The sequence below is a fragment of the Fundulus heteroclitus genome, unplaced genomic scaffold (genome assembly GCF_011125445.2).
Source record: "Fundulus heteroclitus isolate FHET01 unplaced genomic scaffold, MU-UCD_Fhet_4.1 scaffold_52, whole genome shotgun sequence".
Lineage (NCBI taxonomy): Eukaryota > Metazoa > Chordata > Actinopteri > Cyprinodontiformes > Fundulidae > Fundulus > Fundulus heteroclitus.
This window is the reverse complement of record NW_023396945.1, coordinates 1-13,267: the sequence shown is the minus strand read 5'-3', so window position 1 is coordinate 13,267 and position 13,267 is coordinate 1. Positions and strand designations below refer to the sequence as shown.

General features: G+C 38.6%; 1 protein-coding gene across 1 annotated transcript; it reads right to left on the bottom strand.

The window, feature by feature from the left end:
- Positions 1–1,999: 1,999 nt before the first annotated feature.
- LOC118556138 (overexpressed in colon carcinoma 1 protein homolog) lies at positions 2,000–10,748 on the bottom strand (the record flags this gene model as incomplete). The annotated part of the gene is made up of 5 exons (XM_036132517.1): positions 2,000–3,278; positions 4,924–4,954; positions 5,452–5,531; positions 7,091–7,126; positions 10,720–10,748. Coding segments are annotated over 4 exons (150 nt in total), but the record flags the coding sequence as incomplete, so codon positions are not given.
- Between the last annotated feature and the right edge of the window lie 2,519 nt (positions 10,749–13,267).

Below are 13,267 nucleotides of genomic sequence, written 5' to 3'. Positions count from 1 at the left end.
AGCAGACTGAACCAGACCGCGCTAACGATAACCGGACGGCGCTAACTGCAGACCAGTTCATCACCAGGTCTCGGACTGTTTTTTTTTGGCCCGGTTCCCTGATAACGAGGAGCGCATGAGCAGACCGCGTCATGCACTTACAGTCAGCTGACTGTCAGCGGGTTTTCCGGCGTGTCTGGCTGCACGTCCCGATTCACACTCCATTCAGACAAATTTCAGACATTCATAATAATACTAGCTTCCTTACCGTGCCACACGGTTTCCAGTGATGACTCTGCTTATGAACCTCAGCGTCTGTTGTTGTTTCCTGCGTCTGTAAATCCTTATTAGACGTTCATTTGTCTTATCCACGTCCCAAAAGCCGACTCTGTCTAACAATAACATCCTGAATGTCACGGGCGCCGCCATTTTGATTTGCTCGGTCCCGCCTTCAATCCCAGAGAGCGGTAGTACCGCACATCGCCACTAGGAGGCGAGAAGCAACCAAGGAACCAAGATAACCGAGATAACTCTTGTGTGTAAACGGCTGCACTTATCTCAGTTAACTGGACCAAGCTCGGACCGGTCTCGGCATGGCTTGGTTTTTAGGTGTAGTGTAAACGGGCCTTTACACACAAGAGTTATCTCGGTTATCTTGGTTCCTTGGTTGCTCCTCGCCTCCTAGTGGCGATCTGCGGTACTACCGCTCTCTGGGATTGAAGGCGGGACCGAGCAAATCAAAATGGCGGCGCCCGTGACATTCAGGATGTTATTGTTAGACAGAGTCGGCTTTTGGGACGTGGATAAGACAAATGAACGTCTAATAAGGATTTACAGACGCAGGAAACAACAACAGACGCTGAGGTTCATCAGCAGAGTCATCACTGGAAACCGTGTGGCACGGTAAGGAAGCTAGTATTATTATGAATGTCTGAAATTTGTCTGAATGGAGTGTGAATCGGGACGTGCAGCCAGACACGCTGGAAAACCCGCTGACAGTCAGCTGACTGTAAGGGGATGACGCGGTCTGCTCATGCGCTCCTCGTTATCAGGGAACCGGGCCAAAAAAAAACAGTCCGAGACCTGCTGATGAACTGGTCTGCAGTTAGCGCCGTCCGGTTATCGTTAGCGCGGTCTGGTTCAGTCTGCTGACCATTTACACACAAGAGTTATCTCGGTTACCGAGCTCGGACTGGTCTCGGCTCGGTTAAAAAAAGTGTAGTGTAAACGGGCCTATTATCTACTTATTCTTTTTCAGTGTTTGCTTATTCCTACTCAGGGTTTGCAGAGGTGTTGGAGAACCCAATTAGGCAAAGAACAGGATATATAGAACATGTATAGACTATAACAACATGACAGAAGCCAAAGTTTGATGGGATCCATTAAGTTCAGTTCTGCGCCACTTTGCTGTGATCTTAACAAGTCAATAGATTTTCTTGACTCTTGAGTTCATTTCTGGACTATTGTTATCCTCAGTACTGGCCCAACATTATTGTGAAATTAGACATGATTCTCATCTGAACTAAACAGATGATTATGATAACCAAGCAGCTCGTGACTTGCAATTATGAAGGTTACAAAAACATAAAAAGTGTTGAAAAATAACTTATACCTCTTGAACATTTCCAAATTTTCCCATAATGTAAACACAAACTTTAATGTACACTAGATGGCTAAAAGTACTGGGGCAGGTCACCAAATCTTTGCATTCGGGTATTCCAGTCACATCCATGGCTGCAGGTGTATAAAGGTTGGTGTAGAGAAACTTGACTGGCCTGCCCAGAGTCCTGACCTCAACCTTATAGAAGACCTTTGGGATGAACAACAGCGGAAGCTGGAACTCTGGCTTTCTCATTTAACTATGAAACCATACCCCAAACACTGAGGAAGATGTTTACAAAATAGTTAAAGTTGCCTTTGCTGGGGGCAGGGATTTATCAACAAATTTTACCCTACAGATTAAATATAGGATGTCATCAAATTTCATGTACATGTAAAAGCAGATGACCAACTACTTTTAGCAATATAATGTATTTTATTAGGATTGAATGGGATGGACAGACAGTCTAAATTTTTATTTGGAAACAAAAATTTAAAAACCATGCATAATTGGGCTTCCACTTGACATTGACACGTTACTTTTTGTTGGACTAACACACACACACAAAAGATCTTAATTCAAATACCATGCCATTTCTGGTAATGTGATAAAATGTGAAAAAGTTAAAGGGGTGGGAAAATGTTTGCAAGGCACTGTAGATATCACAATTTAACCCGTCCTTCAATATTCAGGATCTTTTTGTGGTGGTTGTTGACAGTAAGAAAATTGCACAATGTCACGCACATTTTCTCCCAAAGATCACTCACTAACGAAACAACGTTCAGAGTTCGGTTATACACTATGTGAGGGGGAAAGGAGTGAAAACCAATTTATCCATCCTGTATTTCTTTTTAAGCTGCTTCCTTCGCTTGCAAATCAACCCATGGATATTTTTTGCAGATCTACATTAACGCAATGGGTGGAATAAAGTAGTGGACAGTTCTGCTCATGAACCCTTAAGAAAGACTCCATTAGTGGCTTTAAAAGTATTATATTCAGAGCTTTTTCAGAGAACTAAAAACAATGCTGCAAGGGAGAGCAAACATGACAGACACAGAGAAGCGTTGCCCAGGACGGGTCGGGTAACCACACCCAGAACATCATGTAGAACAACCTCAGTTTCAGCACGGAGAGCGATTATTGAGAATAAGATTCCGCTTTTCTGATATACCAACAGGTCCTTGATTGCAATAAATTATATTTCCTTCACCCATGACATGTTCAGTCTATTTTGCAATCAAGCATGTGTGCACTGTAGTGATATAATTAGCAGAAAGTCTTATTGCCAATGGGTTTGGGGAGGTCGTGTGATTCCCACACAGCCTGTTGTAAAGTTGGCTGTAACCTCCATCATTTCCTGAGAAAGAAAGGGGTCCACTTATGTGACTGTCAAAATACCCGCTGCTGCTGTCCACAGCTGCAATTCCCAGGTTGGGAGTCTGTGTGGGATTCCTCTTTCTTCGTCTTTTGTTCTTAAGGACAAAGGCCGATGATTGATGCCATATGCATCCAAACATTGCTTCACTTTCCTGTGCTCCATTAGGCAGAGTCCTCTGAGTCCTTCCAAACTGCCCCTTTCTTTGCTCAGTGTGAGTCTTAATCAAAGTCTTCATTTAGTCCATTTCCTACCAGAATCAGAGCACCAAGATGCTCTCTGCATAGAATGTGTCTGTCTCTGGGTGACTCAAAATGCAGGGTCCTGTTGAGGGAGGAAAAGGCAGCAATTTCAGTTTTTTTTTTTTTCAGATTTTCTTTTTAATCGAGAACCAAATTGACCACATCCACAAAATGAGTACATTGAATAAAGTAAAAATATCATTATAATATTGTGTCAGTATTGAATACATAATTATATAGTTAAATGTTCAAATCAGTAGTTAAAATTTGAGTTCATTAAATATCAAATAGAATTGTTACAGTATTTATTTATTATTTAGACCCTAACATCTGTCTGGTTAAGCTGCACAAGTCAACTGCAGACCAGTCACATTAGCAACCTCACCCACCGACTTATTTTGGCAAGACCAAACTTATCATACAAATTAAAGATATACAGCAATACATGACTGTGATAAAATTTAATAATATGAACTCTTAAATATTTACATATATGTTAACATGTAATGAATAAAATGTTAATGAATGATTTTCATACTTCAACATCACTTAATCAAAATATGTTATTCACACATTTCAATTATTGTAAAAAAATATTTTTTTTTATTGAGCATATACATTTACAATTTAAATGATCACATACTGGAGGAAAAACAAGTATTTATAGGTAAGTGATTTCTAATGGGGTCATTTGCATAATATTCCCAAAGATGTCCATAACAACCCAAGTAATCCACACACACAGAATTTAAAGGAAATGAGTCCAACGGGAACAACACATAGAGTAAAGAACACAAAAAGAAGAGGACGTGTAAAAATGACATAGAATGCCAAGAAACCTGCTGCACCTGCCAGTTTTTGAGACGCATCCAAGTTGCAACTGAATGAGTAAATGAGGATAATCTAGTATAACGTTAATTAATGACTGATAAAAAAGGTTCAGCCATTACCAAAGTATTGCACAGATGGTAAAAAGCAAAGAGATCATAACAAACAAATCTAACATTTTCAAAACAGACTAAAGGGAACGTCTGTTGCTGTATTTTTACACCTCCAAATGTTACAGTGAATGCCACTGGAGCCTTAATGAAGAAGTGGAAAAACATAATTTCAACATAAACCAGACATGAATAAGTGCCTGTTGTAAGATTGGTCAAAAGTCTTGTTCAAGAGCCAAAGAGCACCCAGTTGTTTCCCATGAGAACAATAGGTAATGCACTCACCCACAATAACCTCCATACACACTTACCGCACAAAACTCCACGACTGAAGAAAAAGCATGTTAGAGCCTGCTTGAATATTGGTTAACTTTTATCGCAGAAGATCTGGACAAGCCAGTGAAATACTGGGAGAATAAATTCTGGCCACATTAGGCCAAAACTGAACTCTTTGGATGTTACTGCACACACCATGTTGGAGGAAGGGCTTTTTCACCAAATATTTAACACATTTCTCAAGTGTATAATACTTATTACCTCTGTCATTCCAATGTGTCCTCCATGAATTAATTTGTTGACTAATTTGCATTGATTTCTTTGTATGTGTGGAGTACTTCAACATCTGGTAGGAAGTTTATTTCAATGGCCTTGTTAGAAATATTTAAAAATGTCAAAATATTAAATAGTTATTTTAACAGTTGTTTATCGTGTTGTGTCGCTTTTGGCTCTCAATAATTTTTGAAAACACATAAAACAGCGAAATGAGCGGCATTATTGTTTTGTATGTACCTGTGTTGAATCTCCTTCAGCAGCTGCTAGTCTGCAAGAAGCAGAAAAATAATGACTCAGCAACAGGATATTTATAGGAACATTGTTTGACATTTTGAATCTTTCCCCTTTCTGTGTCTCTGTCAAAACTGTTCAAAAGACACACGCACCACAGTTCAAACCAATAAATATCAGTGAAAAATAAAGACATATTTCTTATAGCAGAAAAAAAATGAACTGATTTTGTTTAACTTCAGTAAGTATGATAAGAAGGACACAAGGTTGGCATGGTTTTATTTATTTTTTGACCTTATTAAATTAAGCATTCTATTTCTTGAACTTAATAATTTTCATTGTAAATCTTGCAAATAGAGATAATGAATAACATGAACATTCTTAAGGTTTACATCTTTTTCTACTTTGGATCATGTCCAATGTTGTGGTAGCTCAGCTGATGGAGAACATTCAGTGTCTATGCCCGGATGTGCCTCAAAACAGTCCGTTGTGTAAAAGTTGTTCTAAATTAAAATATGTACTGCAAATGTTCACCTTTTCGTGTGGACTTGGACTGACTAGCAGCCACTGTGGTCAGGTCTGCAGGCAGACCCACATATACTCCCCCATAATTCCTGAATGAAGATCAGAGGACAGGAGATGATGTTAGTGCGACAGTTTCTTATCAGTGTTAGATCCTGCGTAGACATAGTAGTAGTAACAGTGTAGTAACATTACATGTGGCTAATAACAATGTGTTCATAGGCAAGGCAAGTTTATTTCAGTATTTCAGTAACCAGGCAATTCAAAGTGCTGTACATGAGCAGAACATAAGAAAATAAAACATACTGAGGAAAGTACATTGCAGTGAAATAGTAGCAGCAGGTGCAGATGGGTTGGACTACAAACTTAATCTAATGAAGTTTCATTGAATTACAACAGTTTGAATTGAACATTAACATATAAAGGCAACACTATATGTTAATGAGTTTTTAAATCTTGATTTAAAAGAACTCGGGGTTTCAGCTCTTTTACAGTTTACTGGGAGTTTGTTCCAGCTTGGTGGAGCATAGGAACTAAATGCTGCTTCTCCTTGTTTAGTTCTGGTTCTAGGTATGCAGAGTAGGCTGGAGCCAGAAGACCTGAATGGTCTGGAAAGTTGATACACTGATAACAAGTCTGTGATGTATTTAGGTGCTAAGCCATTTAGGGATTTATAGACTAACAGAAGTATTTTAAAGTCTATTCTCTGAAATTCAGGGAGCAAGTGTAAGAACTTTAGAACTGGGGTGATGTGCTCTACTTTCTTTGTCTTAGTGAGGACGCGGGCGGCAGCGTTCCAGATCAGCCGTAGCTGTCTGATCCCCCTTTTTTTCTGTGTTGCTCTCAAACATCTGTGTCATACTGTTAGCTTAGCATGTAGCACTGTTACACTCATTCTAATTTCAGCTTAATTTAGACAACTTTCAACATAACGTTCCGTTACGTTGAGACTGGCTGGCAAGAACCCTGCATTCTAAATATTTGGAGAATTATTTCGTTTGCAACCCTTTCTACTGTCAGGTTATAAAACAATATGCCAAGCTTTGAATAAACCTAAAGAATAAAAGTAAGAAGCCTTGTAAGGAGAGCATTTTATCCAACATTTGCTATGATAATATAATTCAACACAACTGATTGACTTCAGAAGTCACCTCATTTGTAAATATTGTCTATCTTTGGGTAATGTAAGATCAGTTTAAATGCAGCTGTGAAGGGGTCAGATGTTTGTTAGAGAACATTAGCGAACAAACAACACAAAGACCAAGAAACACGTCAAATAGTAATAAAGCTGTGGGGAGGTTTAAAGTAGGGAAACTGATATAATACTGTATGCTTTTGAAATCTCATACAGCACTGTTTAATTCCTCATCTCAAGCACGTCACAACTAGAAGCCTACCAAGAGAGGGCTGTCCACCTACACTGACGGGCCAGGCTAAGAGAGCATTATTCAGAGAAGCAGCCAAGAGACTCATGTTAACTCTAGAGGAGCTGCAGAGAACCACAGCTTTGGAGCATGAATCTGTTGTCAGGAAAACGCACTTACGCACCCAGCAAGTTTTTAATAATAAAAATATACATTAGTCTTGTTTACTGATTGCTTCAAAAAAGAACCCATAGCAACTAAAAACCTCAGAAGCATTGATAATATACCTTCTTTTCTCATCTTCTGCCAAGGGATCTTCTGTCCTGAGTGAGAGAAGAAACACCGGTCAGGTCAGCTTCCGGAGCGTAGCGCAGAAACATTCAAAGCCCCGAGAAGAGGCAGTTGTTTGTTTTAGCTGCAGAACGTTTAAGGGGAGCTGCAGGGAATACTGATCCTTCCCCGGCGGCAGCGACTGATGATGAGGCATATGGAATAGACAATTATAATTTCAGCTGCGGATATTGAATAACCGACTTCCAGCTTGTTGCCGTAGAGCTCACGCCAAGCTGCCCCAGGCCAGACAATAAAACACACCCCAGTCTGCAAGCTGTGTTATTTGCATGATGTTTTCTTTTCAATGTAAAATCCGAGTGTATGCATGCGTGGTCATGTTTTAATGCTTGTTTCATCTCTGCAGGAGGGAAAACTCAAGTAGACTGTTGGGATTTAACCACCTTGTGGGTCCCTTAAGGCATGACACCGAATGCTTGCTCTGCTTGATTGCCAAAGAAAAGGATATTAATCAGGATAAGGGATAACAGGTTTGGAAATCCTTTTGATGGGTATTGTTGTAGGCGGGGAAATGGTTTGTTTGGATGTAACAGAGCGTGTGTGCTACATTTGTTTGTGATATTTTGCAGCAGAGTTCAGCTTTAGGAAGCTCTGATTAGCTTCAGTGAGTCAGTGCTCTTCAGTCAGCTCTCAGGGGTCCTAAGCTGGCTGCTGGGATGGCTACCAAGCAGCATAAAAGCTGACTGAGTATGTACAGTAAACACACACACGCGCGCGCGCGTGCACACACAATTCACATGCTTGTAAACATATCCTTATTACACTGAATAAACCTAGTTTTTTCTGGAAATTGTTGTCCAATCAGATAAATTAATATGTATTCCTTTACTGTGGCTGAGCCTTCGCATAAGCTTGATTCTCATTTTAACACCAAGAAGAAAATGGATTGATAAATAGCCTCATCGGTACCAGGAAGGCTTTTTTTTCCAAAATGAAAAGCCCACTGATGTTACAAAAATAATTCAAGTACACCCATCATCATTTTTTCCCCCAGGGAATGCTTTAGAAATGCTGCTCCTCTGCACTCTTTGGTGAAGTGTAAATGGCCAAAAATATATAATACTATACATGTGTATATAAAGATATATATATGTAATATATGTATGTATGTATACATGTATGTATATATATATATATATATATATATATATATATATATATATATATATATATATATATATTATATATATATATTATTATATATATATATATATATATATATACACCTCAGAATAAGACCTAAAAAGCCCCACTACATTCTCAAGGAGATATTTTTAAAGGTAGCAAAGTTTGTACCAAATGAGATGGGATTTTATCCGATAGACCAACACAAAGTAGTTTTCTGTAGTAGAGTGGAAGAAAATGGATAAATGATTTTTAGAATGTAAATCTAGCACATTTTGGGGGGCATGTGTAACCAAACTCTACATGCAAATGCGTTTATAAATACAAATAGACACACATGCATACATACATACATACATACATACATACATACATACATACATACATACGTCAAACAGACTAGATAGAGAATATCATCAATTTGCCACAGACTCTCAGTTGGACTTAGGTCTGGATTTAGATTTAGTCATTCTAACATATTTGAATATGCTTTGATCTAAAACGCTCCTTTGCAACTCTGACTGAGTGTTTAGAGTTTTTGCCCTGCTCAAAGGGGAAACTTCTACCTCTGTGCGTTATGGTCCAGTATCGGCCTGTTTTTAGCTCCACCCGGCTTTGCATAAACTATGACAATTTTCCCTGTTTCTCCGAAAGAAAACAATCCCCACATAATGCTGCTGCAGCCACCATGTTTCACTGGAGATGGTGTGTTCAGAGTGATGTGCAGTGTTAGTTCCTTCTGGATCTCATCAGACCACACCTCCATCCTCATGTTTAATGTGTCATCTGCATGTACATCTCAGTGAATTCGAATGTGTCACGATAAGGCTCATTTATTAGATTAAAATTGCCTTTTGAAAATAAAAACCTATAAGCAGGCATTAAACATACCTTTCATTAAGCCCACATTTCTGTATTAAAAATGATTTTCTGTTGATCTGATTTAATGTTCTAATCTTAAAAGTTGCATTTTCGTAACAAAGCGACAACGAATCTGATTGGTTTATTTGACCCGTCTATCACCAACATAGGCCAATCACCTAACCAGTATTTTCGCCCCTTCCCAAAATTACTTCAACGGAAGGTTTCCAGATGGATATGCGTAGCAAATCCATCTGGCGGAGTCAGGTAAAATCTCAGCAGCTCCTCCAGTGAAACCATGGGCCTGTGTCTCTTTGCCTCTCCATGCCTGGATGTGTCTATTTAGGTGGATGGCCATGTCTTGGTACGTTTGTAGCTGTGGCATAGTTTTCCCATTTTCAGATGATAAACTGAATAATGTTATGTGGGATGTATAAAGCTTGGTTTGTTGTTCTGTAACCTAATCCTTTTTGAAATTTCCCCCGTAACATTATCATTTAGCAGGTTGTTATATTCCGTAGTTCTCGTGGTGCTTTTTGTCCTCTAATGTTTTCTAACAAACCGCTGAGGCTTTCTCAGGACAGTTAGCTTTAAACCCCAAACAGTTGGAATTTATTTCCTAATTGGTTGCACTACAGTTAATTTAGGGCTATCAGACTAAAGGTTTCTGAATACATACGCATGCCACACATTTCAGATTTTTTATATCACGAGTTCCCAAAGGCGTGGTCGGAACTCCGCCCCCCCTCCTCCTCCTCCGGGGTCTGGCGATACCTCTTGGGAGACACGAGCTGATATCACGCTGACGTGCTAAAAATAGTTAGCATTTTGTTATTTGCAAAGCTAAAAATGTAAAAATACTACTTTATTCTCATAATATTATAACTTCATAATTATAATCTATAATAACTTTATGACTACTTTGTGTTGATGTATCATTTGTCTGTGCATATTGTGTTGATGTATCATTTGTAAACATAAACCACCGTAAAGTTGATTGTAATGAGACAAAATGTAAGTTCAAGGGTTATGACAACGTTTGCATTGATAGAACAGATATCTTTTATTGTTCCTCAGTGGGCAAATGCAAGTGAACCAGCATTAAAGTGAAAGGTAAAGGGAAGCATGCAGATACACACAAAGGTAAAAAGAATAGATAAAAATAAAAACAAGTGACTACACAAGTAAGGCAAATTCACAAAATAAGAAAAATAATACTGTACAGTTATCAAATATAGAATAAATAAATGTGCAACTGAAGAGGGTGATTTAGAAAATGTACAAAATGTACACGTATATTTGAGCATCAAAAACATCAGACTATTCGCAGGAAATGAAACAACTGTGCAAAAGCAGCAGGGACGTAAACACCTACTGGGTTTGTTGGGAGCAGCGATGATTATAAAATCTAGCTGGTGTGAAGAAGTAGGACTTGCAAACTACTGTTCGATTTTGGCCTTGGTTTACATCCTAAACTGACTTTACAGGAGGCAACGCGTGACATAGATGGATGAGACGAAGGGCCACTCACAATAGCTTAATACCTTAAATATTACAAAAAAACGACTGATATACTTACACATCTTTGGAGGCTTCTGCTGGCCCTAAGAACAGAAAGAATGACAAAGATTTAATTTCATTTTATTTGATAACCACACGCATTGATACAAAGTATGTTCCATTACTAACTTTTCATTTCTTGGCTTAGGATCATTGAATCAAGGACGGCCAGTAGTACGATGTTTGAAAGAGACTCAAAAGAACTTCATTGAGAGAAATGTCTTTATTGCAACACCTCTAGGTTATGACGGTTCATTGAAATACAGACATTAATCACACGCAGACCTGGACAAGCCTTAATCCTTGCTGGAGTTGTTATGATCTGGGGAAACCTTTCCCTCTCATGAATAGAACAAGAAACTTAAATCATTACAGCCATGTGATGTCTCTATTAAGCATTTTCGCTGACCCTCTCCCGGTCTTTACTGCCGCAATACGGCATCACGTTACATCAAGAATGAGGATGCGCTGTCGCTAAACATAAGTCGCAGATTTTGTGGCCCATCGGATAATTATAGTCACCCTAATACTTAAAGGAGCATAGCGTAAGTTCCAGGATTTTGGCAGACGTCTGCCCCCTCTGGCGACGAGTTAGAATGACAGCAGTGTTGTGCACGTGCGTGGGAGAAAAGGAAAAGAATCTGCAGGTCTGGACAGGTCTTTTGTTTAGAGGCGTAATGTCTTCTGAGGTAACAAAGCTATAAATACTAGCCCCCTGTTCTGTCTCTAATGCATCGATTACGGCGGAGACTCAACAAATTAACAGGGTAAACAAGAGCACACACCCAGAGGATTCGGTCCGAATCACTCTCTCATGAACTGACTAATTCAGCTTATAGAGGCAACTGCGGTAAATAGAAGATAACTAATTTTACATGTTGGACAATTATAAGGGCATGGGAAATAAATTAAATAATATTTAAATTCAAAACTTGCACTATGCACATTCAAGAATTTAGTCAGAGTGATAAAAGTGAAAGGGATGTCTCACAATTGGCAGTATTTTTGAAGTGTTCACTTCAACCTCTCCTAAACACAATTTTCAAGTTGTTTTGGAAATTTTATAATGTAAATGAAACTACCATTGTTTTCATTTGAGGCAGCAAGTACAAAACATTCACCGGGGCTGCTAAAGTTCAAGCGGTGTTTGTGTGACTGATCAAATCTGACAGAAAACAGACTTATTGCTCCGCTATAACAATGTACAAAATTTTATACAAGTTGCTTCTCCCCAAAACAAGTGCAGAATACAACACTGACACATTATGGAACTTGTTTTACAGCAAATTGCCGCTGCATTTTATAACAAACACAGAGAGATGCTGTCATCCATTCGGGGACGCTGTTCTGGTTTCATTTTCACAGGACACATATTCTAGTGCCACAGCATTTCTCATAGCTTTAAAAATTCAGCCTAGTATGTAAACATGATTATTAGGGTAAAACACAGACAAATAGAGGAGTTTTGGATGGGGGCACTGACTAAGGGTAGTGCTGCTGTTGACAACATGTGGTCTCTTCGTTTTTGTTTCTCACAGAAAGTACTTCTGGCTCAGTGCTTCTATTAAGCTGTGTCTCCTTCCTAGACAAAGTATTTGATGAAGAGCTTGTTATCATTTATTATGTGGTCTCTTTTTTATTTTCTTTTGCATGAAAAATAAGTAGTGGATGGAGGTTGGAGTGGATGTTACTTTTCTCCTTTTCTATTAGAAGTTCTCCTCTTGCTGTGCTTTTGAGGTTTTCCGTGTCTCTTTTTTGGGAAGGCCCACTTGCAAAGAATTAGTTTTCATCAAATGCTCATGCTCATTTTGTTATCTTTTTACATAAAAAATCTCTGGCACAATGCTTTCACGTTTCTCTGTAACTTTTTTTTCTGGAGGTTGCATCTGTTACCTAGATGTTCTCGTATTTTGTGTCTCCTTGCAGTCCTCTGGTCAGCAGAGAAAGCCCACTAGAGATTTCTTCCTATTAAATGTGCGATGTTCCTCTCCATTGTTTCCACATTCATGCCTGAATGCAGTTACCAGAACAATTTACCAATTAGGATTACATGAGAAACTTAATATGACTGGTATTGTATCATAATTGGAATATTAATTGAACTGTATGCAATTATATCTATACGAATTGGATATGAACTGGACACCTTTGTCTCATATGTGCCTTTTGATGATTATGCTGCTATTTGGCACTACTATCGAATAAACTTGATTGGATGAAACAGTTCAATACTTTTTATTTTTGACACGGTATTTTAAAGTCACCTTGACATTGTTCGGCTAGAGTCCTTGTGGTTTGTTTAAAGCTGAATATACTTTGAAAGGGCTTCAAAAACACAAGAAAATTAAATACAAGAAATGAAATACAATACAAGAAGCATCGGAAAAGAAGTGCCAAGAACTGTCCTTCGATCAATTTCCATGTGTATAAGCAAAAAGGGATCCTTGGAATACTAAATAGACACAAAACTTAGAATTGGTGTCTACTGCACACGAAATTGGAGCAAACTTTAACGAGCAGAGAGAACTGTCTTTTTACTGTGAAGTTTCAAGTCTGCCAAACTGACA